Raw genomic sequence first — 22,149 nt, forward strand, 5'->3', positions numbered from 1 at the left:
CGGCTCCACGCCCCTCCCGACACCCGCCCGTGACCCTGACTTTTGACAATGCCTCGTCTAGACAACCCAACCCCCCACCCTGCCATCTTGCATGGATCTCACCATCTTCAGTTTTAATCTATTCAGAGTAGTTTGTACTGAAGCTTTCCGGTACTGTTAATATCTGAGATTGGGGTTTTTTTTTGTGATTTAAAAATATTCGGGATAGGAGACAAAAAATTGGGTATATTGAATGGTAGAAAGACTCATTAGGTAACTGGCCAATCACTATCCAGGCAGAGGTTTGTTGATGTCATGGGGCCACAACTGTAATCTTTTTTTTAAATATAAATTTAGAGTACCCAATTCAATTGTTTTCCAATTTGGGGGCAATCCACCTAACCTGCACATCTTTTAGTTGTGGGGGTGAAGCCCACGCAAACATGGGGAGAATGTGCAAACTCCACACGGACAGTTACCCAGGGCTGGGATTAAACCCTGGTCAGCAGTGCTGTGAGGCAGCAGTGCTAACCACTGTGCCACCGTAACTGTAAAATATTGTGGTACTTCTGGTGGCGGCTATGGAGGAGGAGGTCATACATTTGATGGCTCTCGCTGGGGTCGGAACTTTGGACCTTTTTCCCCGATTTGCTGTCAGATCTGAAGTGGAAAATTGATGTTGGACGCAATTGTGAAGAGTAATCCTACATCAGTGCATGGAGAAGCGGGTCAGGAGTGCTCGCAAAGGAAGAAATAGATGAACAGAGAAGGCTTGTGCTGAGGCTGCAATGGAAGAAAGCATGGCAGAGGACCGGAGTTCTGCCTTGACGCCCCAGTGGTCGACGGAGCAGTTGATGCAGTTTATACAAGAGGGTTTCGCCAAGCAGACACCGGAAAGCTTGGACCTGATTAAGGAGTCGATCGCGCGACTGGAACTCAGACTGGATGCTCATGATCGGGCGATCCAGAAAGTGGAGAAGGAACTGACTGAGCAGGAGACGCACCAAGCTGCAGTGGAGTTGGAGGTGGGGATGTTGAGAGACCAACAGAAAAGGCTCCAGGAGAAGGTGGAGGATCTAGAGAACAGGTCCCGCCAGCAGAACCTGAGAATCATGAGTCTCCCGGAGGGATCCGAAGGAACGGACGCAGGGGCACACATAGCAGCTATGTTTGAGAAGGTACTGTGGGAGAGGACGTTCTCCCGACCCTTGGAGGTGGACAGGGCGCACAGAACGCTAGTGAGGAAGCCGCGTGTGGGTGATCCTCCGAGAGCAATGGTGGTGAGATTCCACAGGTACCTGGACAAGGAGTGCATTCTACGGTGGGCCAGGCAGACGCGGAGCTGCAAATGGGAGAACAGTGTCCTGCGTATATATCAGGATCAGAGCATGGACAGGAGAAGAGCAGGGTTCAACCAGATAAAATCTACCCTTTTTAAGAAGACGCTAAAGTAGTACCCGGCCCGTCTTGGGGATTACGCACGAAGAGCAACATTTCTATTTCGAGTCGCCCGAGGAAGCGATGGACTTCGCAAGAAGGAAACGGCTGGTAGCGGACTGAATTTGCTGCAGTGCTCGTGTTTTTTTTTGTTCTCTTTTCAGTTTTTTTTTTAAAAAAAAGAAAAGTTTTTGGCTTTGAATGCTACTTGTAATGCCTTTTTGTATTGATCTGGGGACTGCGGACGAGCTGCTCGAGTTAAAATTTGCATTTGCACTGATGGGGATGGAGGTATGAATGTTAGATGTTTGATCTTTTTGATTTTCTTTGCGTGTTTCTTTTGGGCAATTGGGTTGGGATTGTTTACGTTTACATATGTTTGTCAGCAGGGGCGGGGAAGGGGGAGAACAATAGGTGGGGAAATGTCTGGCGCCATGGGCGGGGGCCATCAAGCTAGCTGGGCGGGTTAGCTCACGGAAGTGTAATGGGGGGTGAGCAGATGGTATGCTTGTTGGAGGAGGCTGTGTGTATAGTGCTGTTACTAAGGGGGGGGGGGGAGGGGTAGAAATGTTCTGCTGACAGGGGAGGGACTTTACTGTGGGACAATAGGGACGTTGGGGACGGAGGCTGCCTGGGGGTAGGCCTGTGGATGCGTGGGGCGTGGGCTGGAGACTGGCCCAAGAAAGGGGATGGCTGATTGGCCGGGGGGGGGGGCAGGAGAAGCCTCCCAACCAGGCTGATCACATGGAATGTAAGAGGGCTAAATGGGCCGGTTCCAAGGGCACACTTGTTCGCGCATTTGAGGGGATTGAAGGCGGACTTGGCAATGTTGCAGGAGCTGCACCTCAGAGTAACTGATCAGATTAGTTTAAGGAAGGGATGGGTCGGATAGGTTTTTCACTTGGGGCTGCACTTAAGACTAGAAGGGTCGCGATCCTGATTAATAAGCGAGTGTCATTTGAAGCGGGACAAATAGTTGCGGGCGTGGGGGGTCGTTACATAATGGTCAGCGGAAAGCTGGAAGGGCTGCCGGTGGTACTATTGAATGTGTATGCGGCGAATTAGGATGATGTGGCGTTCACAAGGAGGATGCTGTGGAAGATCCCGGACCTGGATTCACATAAGGTGGCCTTGCAGGGGGGACTTCAACACAGTCATTGACCCAAGACTAGATTGATCTAGCTCAAGGACAGGTAGAGTGCCAGCAATGGCAAAGGAGCTAAAGGGGTTTATGGAGCAGATGGGGGGTGGACCCATGGAGATTTGGGCGGCTGAGAATGAAGGAGTTTTCCTTCTACTCGCACGTGCATAAAGTGTACTCCCAATTGACTTTTTTATCTTGAACAGGGCTTTACTGAGGGGGGTGGTGGACACTGAGTACTCAGTGATCTCGGATCATACCCGCACTGGGTTGACCTACAGGTGAGCAAGGAGAGTAGCGAGCGCCTGCACTGGAGGCTGGACGTGGGACTTTTAGCTGATGAGGAGGTGCATGGGCGGCTGACTAAATGTATCCAGAACTATCTGGAAGTCAACGCCACGGGTGAAGTTTCGGCTGCGGTGGTCGGAGGCGCTTGCGGTGGTTAGAGGGGAGCTGATCTCGATAGGGGCCCAAAGGGAGAAGACAGACCGAGCAGAGACGGACCGACTGATAAAGGAGATACTGCAGGTCGACAGGAGGTATGCGGAGACCCAGAACGCAGAGAAGGCATTTTACTGGGTGGAATGGGATTATCTGTACTGAGGCGGTTTGGATTTGGACGGGGCTTCATTGACTGGGTCAGGCTGCTGTACCAGGTGCCCGTGGCAAGTGTTTGGACGAACAGGCTACACCGGCGGACGAGGCAGTGATGCCCCCCTCTCCCCACTGCTGTTTGCACTGGCCGTAGAACCGCTGGCAATTGCGTTGAGAGCCTCAAAGGGCTGGTAGGGACTTGTCCGGGGAGGAGTGGAACACAGAGTCTTGCTATACGCGGATGATCTGCTCTTGTATGTGTCGGACCCATTGGAAGGGATGGAAGAAATTATGGGGATTGTGGGGGATTTTGGTTGGTTTTCGGGTTATAAATTGAACATGGGGGAAAAACAAGATGTTCGCATCCAGGCAAGGGGGCAGGAGAGGCGATTGGGGGAGCTGCTGTTCAGAGTGGTAAGGGGAAGCTTTCGGTACCTAGGCATCCAGGTGGCGCGGGGATGGGAACGGCTGCACAAGCTAAATCTGGCTCGACTAGTAGACCAAATGAAGAAGGATTTTTGGAGGTGAGACGTGCTCTTTTTGTCACTGGCTGGGAGAGTAGACAGTGAAAATGACGGTACTCACGAGATTCCTGTTTGTGTTTCAGTGTCTCCCCATCTTTATTCTATGGTCCTTTTTAAAAAAAATATTTTTATTCTCCTTTTTCACATTTTCACCCGAATTTACACCCACCAACAATAAACAATAATCAGCAACAGATCTGTCAATCCCCATAATAACAACGATCCCATCCTCCCACCAACCCCCAAACATCCGCCCGCATGTTTACATAAACAAATGACAAAAAGGAATCTGGGATTACGCATAGTCGCCCTTAATACACACAGCGCCCCTCTCACCCATCCCCCAACTAATGTTCGATGTTATCCAGTTCTTGAAAGTGCATAATGAATAATGCCCATGACTTGTGGAACCCCTCAGTCCTTCCCCTCAGTTCAAACTTAACCTTCTGAAGAGTCACGAATTCCAACAGGTCCCCCCGCCACGTCAGGGCACAGGGTGGAGAGGCTGCTCTCCATTCCAACAGGATCCGCCTTCGGGCGATCAACCAGGGCACAGGGTGGAGTGTCTGCTCTCCATCCCAACAGGATCCGCCTTCGGGCAATCAACCAGGGCACAGGGTGGCGAGGCTGTTCTCCGTCCCAACAGGATCCGCTTTCGGGCGATCAACCAGGGCACAGGGTGGAGTGTCTGCTCTCCATCCCAACAGGATCCGCCTTCGGGCGATCAACCAGGGCATAGGGTGGAGAGGCTGCTCTCCGTCCCAAAGGATCCGCCTTCGGGCGATCAACCAGGGCACAGGGTGGCGAGGCTGTTCTCCGTCCCAACAGGATCCGCCTTCGGGCGATCAACCAGGGCACAGGGTGGAGAGGCTGCTCTCCATCCCAACAGGATCCGCCTTCGGGCGATCAACCAGGGCACAGGGTGGAGAGGCTGCTCTCCGTCCCAACAGGATCCGCCTTCGGGCGATCAACGAGGCGAAGGCTACAACATCTGCCTCCGCACCCGTTTCCCCCTGCTGGTCCGACACCCCGAATATGGCCACTCGGAGACCTGGGTCCAGTTTCACATGCACCACCTTGGAAATTACCCCCAAAACCTCCTTTCAGTAATCCTCTAGCTTTGGACAGGACCAAAACATATGAACGTGATTAGCAGCCCCCCCCCCAACGCTTACACACATCTTCTACTCCTTCAAAGAATCAGCTCATCCTCGCCCTCGTGAGGTGTGCTCTGTATACCACCTTCAGCTGTATCAGCCCCAACCTCGCGCATGAGGTGGAGGCATTTACTCTCCGGAGCACCTCACACCAGAACCCCTCTATAACCTCTCCCAACTCTTCCTCCCGCTTTGATTTGATCCCTTCCAATGGTGCCTTCTCCTCTTGCAAAATAGCTCCGTACACCGCTGACACTACCCCCTTCTCCAGTCTCCCTGTCATCAGCTCCTCCTCCAGCAATGTGGAGCCCGGTTCCTCCGGGAAGCTCTGTATCTCCTTTCTGGCAAAATCTCGAGCCTGCATGTATCTAAACATTTCTCCCTGCTCCAGCCCATACTTCGCTTCCAGCTCCCTCAATCCTACAAACCGACCCCCAAGAAACAAATCTTTTTGTGTTTTAATCTCCTTATCTTCCCATTTCCGAAAATTTCCATCCCACCTCCCTAGCTCAAATCTGTGGTTCCCCAGAATCGGCATTTCCCTTGATCCTGTTACCAACCCAAAGTGTTGGCGAAACTGCCTCCAGATTGTCTATGAAGCTATTGTTACCGGATTCCCTGAGCATTTCCCCGGAGCTATCTGGAGCGGCGCTGTTGCTAGTGCTTTCACTCCTGACCTCCTGCACAAACTCTCCTCCATTCTGACCCACTGGGAATCAACACCTCTGACCCAGCTCTGCACCTTCCCCACATTCGCCGCCCAGTATTAGTACATCAGGTTTGGGAGACTCAAACCCCCTGCCTGCCTTCCCCTCTGTAGCAGCACCTTTCTCACTCTGGCCACTTTCCCTCCCCATATGAATGAGGTAATCCTTTCCTCAATCTCCCTTAAAAAAGCGTTTGGCAGGAAAATCGGTAGGCATTGAAAAATAACAGAAATCGCAGCACCACATTCATGTTAACCGCCTGTACCCGACCTGCCAGTGACAGAAGGAGACGATCCCACCTTGCCAGATGGGCTTTCACTCCAAACTAGTGATATTCTACCCGCGAAGTCTCCCCCACTCTCGGGCAACCTGCACCTCCAGATACCTAAAGTGAGTCCCTGCCCTCCGGAATGGCAGCCCCCCCCACCCCCTGCCCCCACCCCTGGCTGAGACACCAGAAAATACTCACTCTTGTCCAGGTTCAGCTTTTACCCCGAGAAAGACCCAAATATTCGCAGTAGCTCCAATATTCCCCCTATTGGCACACACGGTTCCGACACATACAGCAGCAAGTCATTGGCATCTAAGGACATCCTATGCTCTATCTTCCCCCCCCCCCCACTCTATTCCTTTCTATGCTCCCGAACTTCTTAACGCGATGGCCAACAGCTCAATCGCACGTGCAAACAGCAGGGGGGAACATAGGACATCCCTGCCTCGTCCTACGGGTGGAGAGAAAAGTATCTCGAGCTGATCGGCTCCTTATATAATAGCTTTACCCAGTTCACAAATCTTGGTCCAATCCCAAACCGCTCCAGAACTGCCATCAAGTACCCCCATTCTATCCGATCAAACACCTTCTCGGCGTCCAATGCCACAACCACTTGTTTCCTTCCCTTCCGCCGGTGCCATAAAGACATTCAAAACCCTCCTAAAGTTCGAAAAAAGCTGCCTCCCTTGCACAAACCCCGTCTGATCCTCACCTATCACCTTTGGGAGGCACCCCTCCAGCCTACCCGCCAGTACCTTCACCAATACTTTTGCGTCCACATTCAGAAGTGATATAGGCCTATACGACCCACACTCCGTCGGATCCTTATCTTTTTTTAGCAGCAGGGAAATCGATGCCTGCCCCAAGGTTTGTGGCAACACCCCCTTCCCTAACGCCTCTTCAAACATCCCCACCATCAGGGGTGCCAGCTTATCCTTGAATTTTTTATAATATTCCACAGGAAACCCATCCGGCCCTGCCACCTTTCCCAACTGCATCCTCCAAATCGCATCTTTTATCTCCTGCTCCACTATTGCTCCTTCTAATTTAGCCATGTCCCCCTCCCCTAGCGTCGGGTACTCCAACCCATCTAGAAAATCCTGCATCTCACGGTCTCCCCCGGGTGGCTCTGACCTGTACAACCTCTCATAAAACTCCTCAAAAACCTTGTTAATCAGCTCCGGAGCCACCACCAACAACTTCCCTGCCCTATCCCTCACCTGAAGAATTTCCCTTGCCGCTGCTTCCCTCCGGAGCTGACCTGCTAACAGCCTTATCTCCATGTTCATAAACTGCACCCCTTGCTCGTCTCAGTTGGTGCACCGCCTTCCTGGTAGACAGTCGGTCGAAGCTCGCCTGTAGTTCCTTCCTCTTTTCCAGCATCGCTGGGTCCCCACCTTTGCATAACTCCTATCTACCTCCAAAATCTCATCTATTACTCTCTGCCACTCCAACCTCTCCTCTTTGTCCATCCTGGCCTTAAACAAATTTACCTCCCCCCTCACCACCGCCTTTAGAGCCTCCCAGCCAACTGCCTTCGACACCTCACCTGTACAGTTGAAACCTACATATTCCTTAATTACCTTTTCAATTTTCTCACACAACACTTGGTTCCCCAAAAGCCCCACATCCAGTTTCCATCCCGGCCTCTGCGCTACCCCCTTCTCCAGCACCATATCAACCCAATGCGGAGCATGATCTGACACTGCAATTACAGAGTATTCCGACCCTTTGACCCCAGCCAGCAATGCCTTTCCCACCACAAAAAAGTTGATCCGCGAGTATACCTTATGGAATGCTGAGAAAAAACGAGTACTCCCGTTCCCTTGGGTGCAGGAACCTCCCAAGGGTCCACCCCTCCCATATTCACCATTAGCCCAGCCAGCGCCTTCGCCCCCCCCCCCCCCCCCCCCCCTGATGGGACCAGAGAGCGCGGCCGTGATCTGTCCAACCGTGGCTCCTGCACCAAGTTCCAGTCCCCCCAACAATCAGCTCGTGTGTGTCCAAGTCGGGGATGACCCCAAACACCTTCCTCGCGAATCCCACATCGTCCCAATTGGGACCGTATGCACTTAACAGCGCGACTAATCTCCTCTCTTCCCCCCCCGCCCCCTCAGCGCCCCTGTCACAATCACGTATCTACCCCCCTGATCTGCCACCACCTTCTCCATCTGGAAGCGTACCCTTTTGCTGACCAACAGCGCTACCCCTCGGGCCCTTCAGTTAAATCCAGAGTGAAACACTTGACTAACCCAGCCCTTCTTAAGTCTCACCTGGTCCTTCACCCTCAGGTGAGTCTCCTGCAGCATTGCCACATCGGCTTCCAAACTTTTAAGATGCGCAAGCACCCATGACCTGTTGACCGGACCTCCTAGCCCTCTCATGTTCCATGTGACTATCCTTACTGGGGGTCTCTCACCTCCCCCCACCTTTCTTATCCACCATCATAATACCACCGGACCCTGCCCCATAAGCCTGACCCGCCCCTGTCCATTGTTAACATCGAACCCCTTTCTCTTCCCCCCCCCCCCCACCCCAAGAATCCCACTACATTTCCCCTTGAAAAAACATCTCCGAGCATCAATCCCCCCCCCCCCCCCCCCCCCCTTGCTCGCCTCGTAGGCCCATTGAAGCCTGCTGACCAGGTTCCAACGTCCGCAGCCCTCCTCTCACCTCACCTCCGTTCACTAGCGGACTTTAGTGAGAAGTCTTACAACACCAGGTTAAAGTCCAACATGTTTGTTTCAAACACTAGCTTTCGGAGCACTGCTTCTTCCTCAGGTGAATGAAGAGGTATGTTCTAGAAGCATACATATAGACAAATTCAAAGATGCCAGACAATGTTTAGAATGTGAGCATTTGCAGGTAATTTAATCTTTACAGATCCAGAGATAGGGGTAACCCCAGGATAAAGAGGTGTGAATTGTCTCAAGCCAGGACAGTTGGTAGGATTTCGCAAGCCCAGGCCAGATGGTGGGGGATGAATGTAATGCAACATGAATCCTAGGTCCCGGTTGAGACCACACTCATGTGTGCGGAAATTCGCTATAAGTTTCTGCTCAGCGATTCTGCGTTGCCGTGCGTCCTGAAGGCAGCCTTGGAGAACGCTTACCCGGAGATCAGAGGCTGAATGCCCTTGACTGCTGAAGTGTTCCCCGACTGGAAGGGAACATTCCTGCCTGGTGATCCTCGCGCGATGTCTGTTCATTCGTTGTCGCAGCGTCTGCATGGTCTTGCCAATGTACCATGCTTCGGGACATCCTTTCCTGCAGCATATGAGGTAGACAACATTGGCCGAGTCGCACGAATATGTACCGCGTACTTGGTGGGTGGTGTTCTCGCGTGTATTGGTGATCTCCATGTCGATGATCTGGCATGTCTTGCAGTGATTGCCATGGCAGGGTTGTGTGGTGTCGTGGTCTCTGTTCTGAAGGCTGGGTAGTTTGCTGCAAACAATGGTTTGTTTGAGGTTGCGTGGTTGTTTGAAGGCAAGTAGTGGGGGTGTGGGGATGACCTTGGCAAGATGTTCATCTTCATCCATGATGTGTTGAAGGCTGCGAAGAAGATGTCGTAGTTTCTCCGCTCCAGGAAAGTACTGGACGACGAAGGGTACTCTGTCGGTTGTGTCCCGTGTTTGTCGTCTTAGGAGGTCGGTGTGGTTTTTTTTGCTGTGGCGCGTTGGAACTGTTGATTGAGGAGTCGAGTGCCATATCCCGTTCGTACGAGGGCATCTTTCAGCGACTGTAGATGTCTGTTACGCTCCTCCTCATCTGAGCAGATCCTGTCTATACGGAGGGCTTGTCCATAGGGGATGGCTTCTTTAATGGGTTTAGGGTGGAAGCTGGAGAAGTGGAGCATTGTGAGGTTATACGTGGGCTTGTGGTAAAGCAAAGTGCTGAGGTGACCGTCCTTGATGGAGATGAGTGTGTCCAAGAATGCAACTGATTTTGGTGAGTAGTCCATGGTGAGTCTGATGGTGGGATGGAACTTATTGATGTCATCGTGTAGTCGTTTCAGTGATTCTTCACCGTGGGTCCAAAGGAAAAAAATGCCATTGATGTACCTGGTGTATGACGTCAGTTGAAGGCCCTGTGCCGTGAGGAGGTCTTGTTCAAACTTGTGCATGAAGATGTTGGCATATTGAGGTGCAGATTTGGTCTCCATGGCTGTTCCGTGCGTCTGCATGAGTACTTTGAGTACTGAGGCTGTTGCAGCAATGCCGTCGTTATGGGAATGCTGGTGTAGAGTGCCGAGACGTCCATTGTGACGAGGAATATTCCTGGTTCAACTGGTCCATGGGTGCTGAGTTTCTGTAGGAAGTCCGTCGTGTCGCGACAGAAGCTGGACGTACCTTGTACGATGGGTTTCAAAATGCCCTCGATGTAGCCAGAGAGGTTCTCACGCAGGGTCCCATTGCCTGAAACCAGAGGACGGCCTGGTGTGTTGTCCTTGTGCATTTTCGGGAGGTAATAGAGATCTCCAATGCGGGGAGTACGTGGGATGAGAGCACGTAGGGTGCTCTGAAGGTCTGGATCAAAGGTCTTGATCAGTCTGTTGAATTGCCAGATGTGTTCCTTGGTCGGATCTGCGGGTAACTATCTGTCGTGTTCCTGGTTGTTTAGTTGTTGGTATACTACTTTGCAGTAGTCCGTTCTGTTCAGTATGACGGTGGCCTCGCCTTTGTCTGCTGGTTTGATGACGATGTTGCGTTTGGTCTTGAGAGCGCGGATGGCGTTGCGTTGTACTTTGGTGACGTTCGGGGCTGTCTTGTGAATGTGACTGATGAATCTGGCATTGACGCGACTCCTGACGGCTTGAGCATACATGTCGAGTTTGGGTCGCAGCCTTCCGGAGGGGTCCAATTCGACTCTTTCCTCTTCGGTTGCTGCACTGCCGATCTCTCGGTCTGCTGCTCCGGTTCATTGGTAGTCTCCTTGGGTTCGCTGTCGGCCTCTTGAGGTCTGTGGAAGAATTCCCGGAGCCTCATTCGCTTGATGAATTCCTCAGTGTCTGCCGTGAGACTGATGGGGTCCATTTTGGTGGTGGTGCAGAAATTGAGCCCTCTGCTGAGGACTTCGATATCGTCTGGTTGAAGGGTGTAGTCCGACAAGTTGACAATAGATTTCCCTGTATTGTTTTCTACTGTGGTACCGGGGGAGGCTTGGTTGCTGCTGGTGGTAATGCCGAGTTTCTCAAGCTTCCTGTTCTTGGTGTGCATATAGGTGGCATAGTATCGTTGTCTCATCTATTTGGCGATGTTCCGCAGCTGGTCTGCTGCGTCCTGAGCGCAAGTTGAGAATATGGCCTCTGTCTTGGTTTCCAGGTTGCGTCGTCTGCTGTAGAGCTGGCGTACGAGGTGGTTGAGGAGTGTGCCACCTCGTACGCCAGCTCTACAGCAGATGACTTAACCTGGAAACCAAGATAGAGGCCATATTCTCAACTTGCGCTCAGGATGCAGCAGACCAACTTTCCCCCTCTCACCTTGAAATCGTGGCCCCTTGTAATTGACACACCCACTCTTGAAAAAAGCTTGTTGCTATCCACCCTGTCCATACCTCTCATAATTTTGTAGACCTCAATCAGGTCCCCCCTCAACCTCCGTCTTTCCAACGAAAACAATCCTAATCTACTCGACCGTTCTTCATAGCTAGCACCCTCCATACCAGGCAACATCCTGGTGAACCTCCTCTGCACCCTCTCTAAAGCATCCACATCCTTCTGGTAATGCGGTGACCAGAACTGCACGCAGTATTCCAAATGTGGCCCAACCAAAGTCCTATACAACTGTAACATGACCTGCCGACTCTTGTACTCAATACCCTGTCCGATGAAGGCAAGCATGCTGTATGCCTTCTTGACCACTCTATCGACCTGCGTTGCCACCTTCAGGGTACAATGGACATGAACTCCCAGATCTCTCTGTACATCAATTTTCCCCAGGACTCTTCCATTGACCATATAGTCCGCACTTGAATTGGATCTTCCAAAATGCATCACCTCGCGTTTGCCTGGATTGAACTCCATCTGCCATTTCTCTGCCCAACTCTCCAATCTATCTATATTTTGCTGTATTCTCTGACAGTCCCCCTTGCTATCTGCAACTCCACCAATCTTCGTATCATCTGCAAACTTGCTAATCAGACCACCTATACCTTCGTCCAGATCATTTATGTATATCATAAACAACAGTGGTCCGAGCACGGATCCCTGTGGAACACCACTCGTCACCCTTCTCCGTTTTGAGACATGCCCTTCCACCAATACTCTCTGTCTCCTGTTGCCCAGCCAGTTCTTTATCCATCTAGCTAGTACACCCTGAACCCTATGCAACTTCACTTGATCAACCTGCCATGGGAAACTTTATCAAACGCCTGACAGAAGTCCATGTATATGACATCAACAGCCCTTCCCTCATCAATTAACTTTGTCACTTCCTCAAAGAATTCTATTAAGTTTGTAAAGACATCACCTTCCCTGCACAAAATCATGCTGCCTATCCCTGATAAGTTTATTTTCTTCCAAATATGAATAGATCCTATCCCTCCGTATCTTCTCTAACAGTTTGCCTACCACTGACGTCAAGCTCACAGGTCTATAATTCCCTGGATTATCCCTGCTACCCTTCTTAAACAAAGGGACAACATTAGCAATTCTCCAATCCTCCGGGACCTCACCCGTGCTCAAGGATGCTGCAAAGATATCTGTTAAGGCCCCAGCTATTTTGTTCCTCACTTCCCTCAGTAACCTGGGATAGATCCCATCCGGACCTGGGGACTTGTCCACCATAATTGCCTTTTAGAACACCCAAAACTTCCCTCTTCCTTACTTGACCTAGAGTATTTAAACATCCATCCCTAATCTCAACATCTGTCATGTCCCTCTCCTTGGTGAATACCTATGCAAAGTACTCATTAAGAATCTCACCCATTTCCTCTGACTCCACGCATAAATTCCCTCTTTTGTCTTTGAGTGGGCCAATCCTTTCTCTAGTTGCCCTCTTGCTCCTTATATACAAATAAAAGGCTTTGGGATTTTCTGTCACCCTGTCTGTCAAAGATATTTCATGACTCCTTTTAGCCCTCTTTATTGCGCGTTTGAGATTTGTCCTACTTTCCCGATATTCCTCCAAAGCTTCATCAGTTTTAAGTCGCCTCGATCTTATGTATGCTTCCTTTTTCATCTTAGCTAGTCTCACAATTCCACCCGTCATCCATGGTTCCCTAATCTTGCCATTTCTATCCCCCATTTCCACAGGGACATGTCTGTCCTGCACTCTAATCAACCTTTCCTTAAAAGACTCCCACATTTCAAATGTGGATTTACCCTTAAACAGCTGCTCCCAATCCACATTCCCAAGCTCCTGCTGAATTTTGTTATACTTGGCTTTTCCCCAATTTAGCACTCTTCCTTTAGGACCACTCTCGTCTTTGTCCATGAGTATTCTAAAACTTACGGAATTGTGATCACTATTCCCAAAGTAATCACCGACTGAAACTTCAACCACCTGGCTGGGATCATTCCCCAATACCAGGTCCAGTATGGCCCCTTCCCGAGTTGGACTATTTACATACTGCTCTAAAAAGCTGTCCTGGATGCTCCTTACAAATTCTGCTCCATCTACGCCTCCAACACTACACGAGTCCCATGCAATGTTGGGGAAGTTAAAATCTCCCATCACGACCACACTATTGCTCCTACATTTTTCTATAATCTGTCTACATATTTGTATCTCTACTTCACGCTTGCTTTTGGGAGGCCTGTAGTAAAGTCCCAACAATGTTACTGCACCCTTCCTAATTCTTAGCTCTACTCATATTGCCTCAGTGCTCGAATCCTCCATAGTGCCCTCCTTAATCACAGCTGTAATATCATCTCTGACCAGTAATGCAACTCCTCCACCCCTTTTACCTCCCTCTCTATCCATCCTGAAGCATCTATACCCTGGGATATTTAGTTGCCAATCTTGCCCTTCCCTCAACCAAGTCTCAGTAATACCAATAACATCATATTCCCAGGTACTAATCCAAGCCCTAAACTCATCTGCCTTACACTTCTCGCATTAAAACAAATGCACCTCGGACCACCTGTCCCTTTGCGTTCATCATCTCTTCCCTGTCTACTCTTCCCCTTAGTCACATTGAGTTTATTATCTAGTACCTTACTGGCTTTAGTTACTGCCTCTTTACTGACCTCTAACTTCCTAATCTGGTTCCCACCCCCCTGCCACATTAGTTTAAAACCTCCCCAACAGTGTTAGCAAAAGCACCCCCTCGGACATTGGTTCCAGTCCTGCCCAGGTGTAGACCATCCGATTTGTAATGGTCCCACTGCCCCCAGAACCGGTTCCAATGTCCCAAAAATCTGAACCCCTTCCTCCTGCACCATCTCACAAGCCACGTATTCATTCTGACTATTCTTGAATTTCAACTCTGACTGTCTTGTGGCACTGGTAGCAATCCTGAGATTACTACCTCTTGAGGTCCTACTTTTTAACTTATCATCTAACTCCCTAAATTCTGATTGTAGGACCTCACCCCGTTTTTTTACCTATATCGTTGGTGCCTATATGCACTGCGACAACTGGCTGTTCACCCTCCCCTTCAGTATGTCCTGCAGCCGATCTGAGACTCCCGTGACCCGTACACCCGGGAGGTAACATACCATTCGGGAGTCTCGTTTGCGCCCACAGAAACGCCTGTCTACTCCCGTTACGATTGAATCCCCTATGACTAGAGCCCTGCCAGTCTTTTTCCCGCCCTTCTGTACAGCAGGACCACTCACGGTGCCATGTGCCTGGCTACTACTGCCTTCCCCTGATGAGTCATCTCCCCCAACAGTATCCAAAACGGTATACCTGTTCTGGAGGGAGATGACGACAGGGGACACCTGAACTGCCTTCCTGCTCTTTCTCTGCCTTTTGGTCACCCATTCCCTGTCTCCGTCACCAATCCCAATCTGTGGTGTGACCAACTCACTGAACGTGCTATCCACGACCTCCTCAGCATCGCGAATGCTCCAAAGTGAGTCCATCCGCAGCTCCAGAGCAGTCATGTGGTCTAACAGGAGCTGCAGCTGGACACACTTCCCGAACATGATGGAGTCGGGAATCGGCCGCGTCCCTGAACTCCCACATTGAGCACGAGGAGCATAACACGGGTCTGGGATCTCCTGCCATTTTTACACTTTACCTTAACTGATTACAAATATATCAAATAATGAATAAGTGAAAGGAATAACGATTTTACTTACCAATCACAAAACTTACCAACACACGAAGAGTTAAATTTCTCCCAGCTATTACTAATTGGAGCACTTTCCTTACCAGCCAATCAGGTCACTGCTTTGCTGTGATGTCACTCTTCAAATTTATCCCCAAAGACCCTGTGGCCGCTGTTTAATCCACGAAGCAGCTAGTTTAAATACTCACTGCTCGACTCTGTAGCTCCGCCCGCTCCAACAGCTGAATTCCTGCCAAAAAGTCTCTAATCCACGAAGCAGCTAGTTTAAATACTCACTGCTCGACTCTGTAGCTCCGCCCACTCCAACAGCTGAATTCCCGCCGAAAAGACTCTAATCCACGAAGCAGCTAGTTTAAATACTCACTGCTCGACTCTGTAGCTCCGCCCGCTCCAACAGCTGAATTCCCGCCGAAAAGACTCTAATCCACGAAGCAGCTAGTTTAAATACTCACTGCTCGACTCTGTAGCTCCGCCCGCTCCAACAGCTGAATTCCTGCCAAAAAGTCTCTAATCCGCGAAACTGCTAGATTAAATACTCACCGCTCGACTCTGTAGCTCCGCCCACTCCAACAACTGAATTCCCGCCGTAAAAAAAAATCACCTGAGTTACCTTCTCCACCGTAAGTAGTGCGGCCCCACCTTGTGGTTCGGCTTCTGCCATCTTGTCAGCACTTTTTGCTCGTCCTCTCATCCAGCGGCGAACCCGCGTTTCCTCCTTTCTTCGACGCTGCTCTTCGCATCCTTTAGCGGCTTATTGTTTTTCCTTTCTTTTCTTCCCCTTTCCAACCTCCTGTCCTTCATCAATCTGAGTTTTTTTTTGAAACATTCTTTTGGGACATTCCACCTACATCGCTCCCTGGCCTTGGGTCTGCCGCCTCGGCCTCCTTTTAGCACCGCCCCCGCTGCTCCGACCTCCGCGCTCAGCCCAGCGCCTCAGCCCCCACCGCCCGGCACGCGCGGGGTTCTTCGCCGGTTCTTCGCCCCGCTAGCTGCCCGTGACGGCCCCAAAGGCCGACTGTAGTCGGGGGGGGGGGGGGGGGGTGAATGATGACTCGGGGAAATCCCTGAAAGCGCCGCAAATCGTTTCCACCGGCGGGAGCTCTTCTTGATGCAGCCGCCTGCTCGCATACGCCACCGGAAGTCTCATATGCCACCGGAAGTCCTTGGTCCTTTTTTAAACGGGTCAACAAAGTGATCTTGGGCTTTGTATGGGCGGGTAAGACCCCGCGAGTTAAGGAGATGGTGGAGCGCAGCTGGGGGGGGGGTGGGGAGAAGGCAGGCCGGCATTCCCGAACTGTAATAATTATTACTGGGCGGCAAATATCGCCATGATTAGGAAGTGGGTGGTGGAGGGGGGAGCGAGCGAGTAGAGGCGGCATCTTGTAAGGGCACTAGTTTGGGGGCATCGGTAACGGCGCCTCTGCCGTTCTCGCCGGCATGCTACTCCACCAGCACCGTGGTGGTGGCCCTGAGAATCTGGGGGCAATGGGGGAGTATGTGGGAGCAGAAGGGGGAGCATCGGTCTGGTCCCCAATTTGCAATAATCACTGGTTTGCCGGGGAGGTTAGATGGAGGGTTCTGGAGGTTGCAAAGAGCAGGGACCGAGAGAATGGGCGATATGTTCATAGAAGGGAGCTTTCCAAGCCTGAGGGAGTTGGAGGAGAAATTTGAATTGGTGGGAGGGAATGAATTTAGGTACCTGCAGGCACGAGTGTTCCTACGCAGGCAGGTCTCAGACTTCCCGCTCCTACCACCAAGAGGGGATACAGGATAGGATAGTTTCCAGAGTGGGAGAAGGGAGTGTTTTGGACATTTATAAGGAGCTTATGGGGTCAGAGGAAACAGACCGAGGAGCTGAAACACAACTGGGAAGAGGAGTTAGGTGGAGAGATAGAGGACGGTCTCTGGGCGGATGCGTTGAGCAGAGTCAACACATCCACAACATGTGCCTGATACAATTTAAGGTTGTTCACCGGGCCACATGACATTGGCCTGGATGAGCAGGTTCTTTGGAGTGGAAGGTGTGCAGGAGGACCAGCGAACCATGTGCATATATTCTGGGCATGCCCGAAGCTTAGGGGATTCTGGCAGGGGTTTGCAGAGGTCATGTCCAAAGTATTGAAAACAAGGTGGTGCCGTGTCCAGAAGTGGCGATTTTTGGAGTGTCGGAAGACCTGGGAATCGAGGAGAAAGAGGCGGACGTTCTGGCCTTTGCTTCCCTGGCAGCTTCCCTGGATGGATATTATTGGCTTGGAGGGACTCAAAGCCCCCGAAGTCGGAGACTTGGCTAACTGACATGGCTAGCTTTCTCTGTCTGGAGAAAATCAAGTTTGCCTTGAGAGGTCATGTTATGGTTCGTCCGGAGATGGCAGCCGTTTGTCGACTTCTTTCGGGAAAATTAACGGTCAGCAGAAGGCGGGGCTCGTGGGGGTAGTTTAGTGTAGAGTAGGAGGCTAGAAAAGGTGGGACCTGTGAGGGAGGAAGATGGCTTTTTCACTATGTTTATATGTTCTGTTGTTAGAAAACCATAAATACCTCAATAAAATGTTTATTAAAAAAAACTTAAAATGTTGTGACTTTCTCACGAGATGAAGAATGAAGCAGTTCCTGTGCCCTACAAAGAAAGCTTTGGTATCTCTTCCCACAGGTGCCTTCCTCCAACTTGCTTTCTGCAATGGTTGAGTCTTCTGCTGCCTAAATTTCTGCTTTGCAGTTAAAATCATCTGGGTTTCACATCACACTGCCAAAGGTGAGGGGGAGCCTTTAGAGATTACTTTGCACCTCCTCCCATGTCCTTGGAACCTGACTTCAATTTAAAATAAAGACTAATAAAATGCTTTCACAACTCAACCCCAACTCAGATGATCAGCGTTATATTTTTTCAATTCCATTATCTTGTCTGTTGAAGTGACACCATTGGCACTGAATTAGCCGCAGTTTACTTTTACAGCTGTGAGCTGGATTATGATTTCCTCAATTTGACAGATTTTCATTCTATTTCATGAAACGTTAGCTGTTTTTTGATGTGCTATAAAAATATTTTAAAAATTTAACATTACAGGATCAGATAAGCAACTTAGTCAATCAAATCAGTGGAAAAGCAGCAACTAACAGCAACAACAATACAAGTACCAGCAAGCCCGCACTGAAAAGAGGGCCTCGAAAGCGAGCGACCATTGATGTGCCAGCAACTAGACTTTCGTCCTTGTCCAGAAGTGCTACAAGTTCCCCATGAAGTTGCCAAGTCTTGTACTCAATTGTTCTTTTTGTACTATAATTTGTGAGTACTTGCTAGAAAGAATGCAAGCTGTCTTTGCACTAGCTCTAAAGATGACTTCTGTTTTGTTTTTAGAAAAAAAAAGCAGTTTGTTTTTAGCATTAAAATGTTGGCTTATTTTTGTTAGGAACACCAGACGCTGCGATTGGCAGTATTCCTTGGAATGCAGTAGTAGTGTTTTCATTCACTGTTTAAAAACCAAGTCAAAGGGCTGAACAGTAATCCAAGTTTGCATTTGCCCTTTTGGCTGAAGCAAACCTCTTGAGTTTGATTTTTTTTGTTACTGTGAACAGGTGGGATGTTTTGAACCCGTTTGAACTAGGTTGAAGTTAAGTGCTGTGTGTTTTATCTTGCAATTTCAGTCATGCGAGCAGCTTTTTGGAGGACGGGGTCGGGGAGGTAAAACTTGAAAGAAACTGCTTCAGTTTGGCTAAGTTTATGTTTTTGGTTAAGTGTAAGCTGAAAAATTTGCTTTTCTATTTAGAAAATTGTACTATTGTTTTTAGAGTCATGGCAGCTGATACTTGATCTGGTTTACAAAGTATAAAAATGGTAATTTTGAAAGTAAAGTAAAGGTGATATTTTTCTCCTTACCAGCACATCACTATGCATCTGTAATAATAAGGCTGCCTGGCTGGAGAAAATTGTGCCTGACTTTCATTAGCAAATTCATAAAGTTTTTGGTGCTGTCAATCATTTATCAAAAAGCCTACAATGGTATCCTTTATCAAATTATTGAAGCAGGGTTCCCCTGCTTCGCCTTTGTAGATGTGCAATCTTTGTAACATTCCATTTTAATTCCACTTTCATCTCTGTGTTCCTTCTCCATCCTTCCTTTTTGAATCAGCATTAATGTTCAGTTCATTGGTGAGATGGTCACAATGGAGAGCCACTAGAGGATGTGCATATTTCTTTGTGAAATGTGAAAATGCATCTCCTTCATTTCTATTTGTGTTTTACTTTCCATATTTGTAAAAAAATAAAGATTAAAAAAGAAAAAAGAAAACAACAAAAATAAACTTTGTATATATGCCTGTAAATTGTTTTAAATACTTGAGCCTTTTGTGGGGGCGGGGTGGGGGGGAGAAACAAGAGATGAAGAAAAGCCTTATGTTTCAGTTTCTTCATCGGTTTTGGATGCTTACAGGGTTTCTTGTAACATTTAAGTGCTGCTTACATCACTGAACAAATAATGGTGTAGCTGTTGCCCCTTTCAGTGTATTTTATTAAAAGAAAAGGGAAACGTTGTTCATTATAACTAGTTTTCATTGCTGAAAATGCAACATTAATTGTAGCTACCCATGTTGCACTGAGCTTTCCAGTGGTGACTGTCAAGAAGTCATTTTATTTTTTCCCCAGTTGTTAGTTGTTGTTGCTGCAGAAGACAACTGCTTTGGAGTATTTAACAACATAACTGATTTCAAGTGTTTTTCAAATGTGGTTGTCCAGTTTTTAATGGCCTTACTATGTATTTTTTTTTTGTTTCTTTGAGAGCAGACATATTTGACTATTGCTTACTGATTGACATTTAATTTATTAGATCTGCTCTGCACCTTTCCTTTCTGTGCGGAAAGAGTTCACGTTGTAATTGCAAGTTTTTTTTTACTTTTCAGGTTTGTACTTAAAAGTTTAATAAAACTTTTGAGCAGTTTCCTGTGAAGTTGAATTATTACCATTTTAACTGTTCATATTAAAGACATTGATCAAGTACACTAAATTCAGTGGCAGTTGTGTTAATATATTATTGCTAAACAGTCTGGGTCTTCAACATTAAGACAAGACTTTTTATTCTGCACTGTGTGCACATAGGAAGGCATTGATTCTTACTGGCTACCAGTACAGTTATGATGTTTTTTAAACACCATGATTATTGTGGTAGCTTGTATAATAATCTTTAGTGTCATAAGAGACTTGCACACTGCAATGAAGTAGTCGTGAAAATCTGCTAGTCGCCACTCTCTGGATGCACTGAGGGAGAATTCAGAACAAGCACATCTTTCAGGACTTGGGAGGAAACCCACACAGACATGGGGACACTGTGCAGACTCCCACAGACAGTGACCCAAGCCGGGAATTGAGCCTGGTGCTGTGAAGCAACAGTGCCATATATGCTCATTTAATTAATTTTACCCCTGCCTTCACTGAGTAAACCAGCAGGGCTCACTGTCTCTCTCTTTATTTCCCCACCCACCACCACACACTTTGCATTGAGTGCCTATGGCCTGTCAGTCAATGATGGGAAACGGGAAAAAAAATTTTTTTAAATATATTTTTCAAACTGGCAGCTTAAATGAACTAAATGGTAGCGAGGCAGTAGCATTGTAAAAATCTTTTTATTAATCAATGTCAAAGTGCACAACTTTCAGTAAGATAGCTCTGATTTAAATCTATTTGTATTAGTGAAAACAAATAAGCAAATTTACATTTAAAGGATCCTTCTGTGCACACCATACCATGTTGATAGAATAAGACAACCTATTGATTCAGTAAGTGCTGTGCATAGAAATGTGGACAATATAGTGTGGGGGTGGGGGAAGGTTCATTAGTCAAGCCTGAGAAATGTACTTCTATATTTGAAGTAATGGGTAATCAATTATAACTTACTACAGCATGTGTATGTACAATTATCACTTAATCTGCAGCCACACTGAATAACACATTGAAAAAGTAAAAGGATCACATTACATATCTTTCACATAATGGATCCTTAAATTTTCTAACAGTTAAATGTTGACAAACTGTTTCAAATAATCCTACACTTTACTGAGAGTCACTGTCAGCATTCTCTTTTAGATCTGAATTTGTGACCAGACTGGTATCTATTTGAACTTCCTCTTCATCGGACTGGACCAGCGGAGTGTCATCTTCACTCACACTGTGGGTGGCATCATCAGCAGCGGAGGAAAGAGAAGATAATTTCAATCTTAGCTCAGCTTGGCTTGGCACTTGCAGAGTTATTTCGCTTTGATATGGCTCAGACCCTATGGAAAGAAGAAAATAAAATTTCACCAATTGTTAAGAATGAGAGGCTGTGCTCAACTGAGGAAAGTTTTATTTCAGTTGTCACTATTATGTGGGTGACAAGCTCTTGGTTCCTCTGCTGAACACTGTTCAAAGGAGAGGGTTAAACCCAGCATTTTACAACCTGGTCAACCTTGAATTAGGTGAAAATTAATTAGCGCTTGGAAAAATATTTGTTAGAAGGCAAATCAGGTTTGACACCACTACAATAAGATACAGAATGAATAGACTACAACACAGCCAACCCATGGTATGTAAATGATTGGAAATTCAACGAACTCAACCTGACAAATGAACTAAGGAGATTTGCAATATATTATTGTCATAATTGTACAATCTGTCCATAGCTATGCCCTGAATTGTGATTGTTTTATTTGTATGGTCATCACAATTATACACATTATTTTTCGATCAACTAATTAGCCATCCTAAATACTGGTTAGGCCCCTAGGGTATTATGAGGTATTATGTACCTCACTTAACGTGGAGGAAATTTACACGAATGTTACCAGGAATAAAGGATTTGGTTACATAAAGAAATTGCCGTTGTTCTCCTTAGAACAGGTTTGTTTCAAATCACTAGCTGTTAGAGCACTGCTCCTTCCTCAGGTGAATGAAGGGGTGGGTTCCAGAAACATTTATAATCGACAAAGTCAAAGATGCAAGACGAAACTTTGAATGGGAGTCTTTGCAGGTAATTAAGTTTACAGGTCCAGACAGAGCAACTGGGGAGGGATAATCACAGGTTAAAGGTGTGAACTGTCTCAAGCCAGGACAGTTGGTACGATTTTGCAAGCCCAGG

At 48.1% G+C, this 22,149-nt stretch overlaps 2 protein-coding genes across 8 annotated transcripts in view; one reads left to right on the forward strand and one right to left on the reverse strand.

Annotated features, from left to right (window-relative positions):
* Positions 1-19,977, forward strand: part of jarid2b (jumonji, AT rich interactive domain 2b) — a 536,459-nt gene extending 516,482 nt beyond the window's left edge. For 4 of the 5 annotated variants that reach the window (XM_038797042.1, XM_038797041.1, XM_038797046.1 and 1 more), the window contains one exon: positions 18,111-19,977. In XM_038797042.1, coding sequence (XP_038652970.1) covers positions 18,111-18,284 — 174 coding nt within the window. In that variant the 3' untranslated portion in view covers positions 18,285-19,977. The remainder of the gene's footprint in view (positions 1-18,110) is intronic. The other variant, XM_038797044.1, reaches the window with a different exon arrangement.
* A 665-nt stretch (positions 19,978-20,642) lies between these two features.
* dtnbp1a (dystrobrevin binding protein 1a) overlaps positions 20,643-22,149 on the reverse strand; it is a 335,730-nt gene continuing 334,223 nt past the window's right edge. For all 3 annotated transcript variants that reach the window (XM_038797049.1, XM_038797048.1, XM_038797047.1), the window contains one exon: positions 20,643-21,307. In XM_038797049.1, coding sequence (XP_038652977.1) covers positions 21,087-21,307 — 221 coding nt within the window. In that variant the 3' untranslated portion in view covers positions 20,643-21,086. The remainder of the gene's footprint in view (positions 21,308-22,149) is intronic.

This window comes from Scyliorhinus canicula, chromosome 5, assembly GCF_902713615.1.
Source record: "Scyliorhinus canicula chromosome 5, sScyCan1.1, whole genome shotgun sequence".
In the NCBI taxonomy this organism is placed as follows: Eukaryota; Metazoa; Chordata; class Chondrichthyes; order Carcharhiniformes; family Scyliorhinidae; genus Scyliorhinus; species Scyliorhinus canicula.